This window comes from Rhagoletis pomonella, unplaced genomic scaffold (assembly GCF_013731165.1).
Source record: "Rhagoletis pomonella isolate Grant_MI unplaced genomic scaffold, Rhpom_1.0 Rhpom_scaffold_00005, whole genome shotgun sequence".
In the NCBI taxonomy this organism is placed as follows: domain Eukaryota; kingdom Metazoa; phylum Arthropoda; class Insecta; order Diptera; family Tephritidae; genus Rhagoletis; species Rhagoletis pomonella.
Window position 1 is genome coordinate 43143045 of NW_023458559.1, and position 271 is coordinate 43143315.

Here is a 271-nt window from a genome sequence, read left to right on the forward strand (position 1 = left end):
TCATCACAATCATCAAATTCGTCTTCATCGACGTCTGAGAAATTCCTTTTACCCTGACTTGATGAAGCCGTATCTGCACTTCCATTGCCATCATGTTCACTTTTGCTTTCGGAATTAACTTCATCAGTAGTCAATTTATCGCGGCTGGTATCTGAGTGATCGTGCTTTTCAGAGGAGTTAACATCTTCGGCGTCATCACTTTTCTTGTGTTCATTCTTTTTGATGTGCGCTCTTGAGGCCTCTGAAAATGTTTTTGCATACATATGTATGT

The 271-nt window shown here is 40.2% G+C and overlaps 1 protein-coding gene across 1 annotated transcript in view; it reads right to left on the reverse strand.

The window, feature by feature from the left end:
* LOC118740118 (ankyrin repeat domain-containing protein 12-like) overlaps positions 1–263 on the reverse strand; it is a 2101-nt gene extending 1838 nt beyond the window's left edge. The window contains exon 1 of the mRNA XM_036471611.1: positions 46–263. Within this exon, the coding sequence (XP_036327504.1) occupies positions 46–263 (218 nt within the window). The remainder of the gene's footprint in view (positions 1–45) is intronic.
* Positions 264–271: the final 8 nt, after the last annotated feature.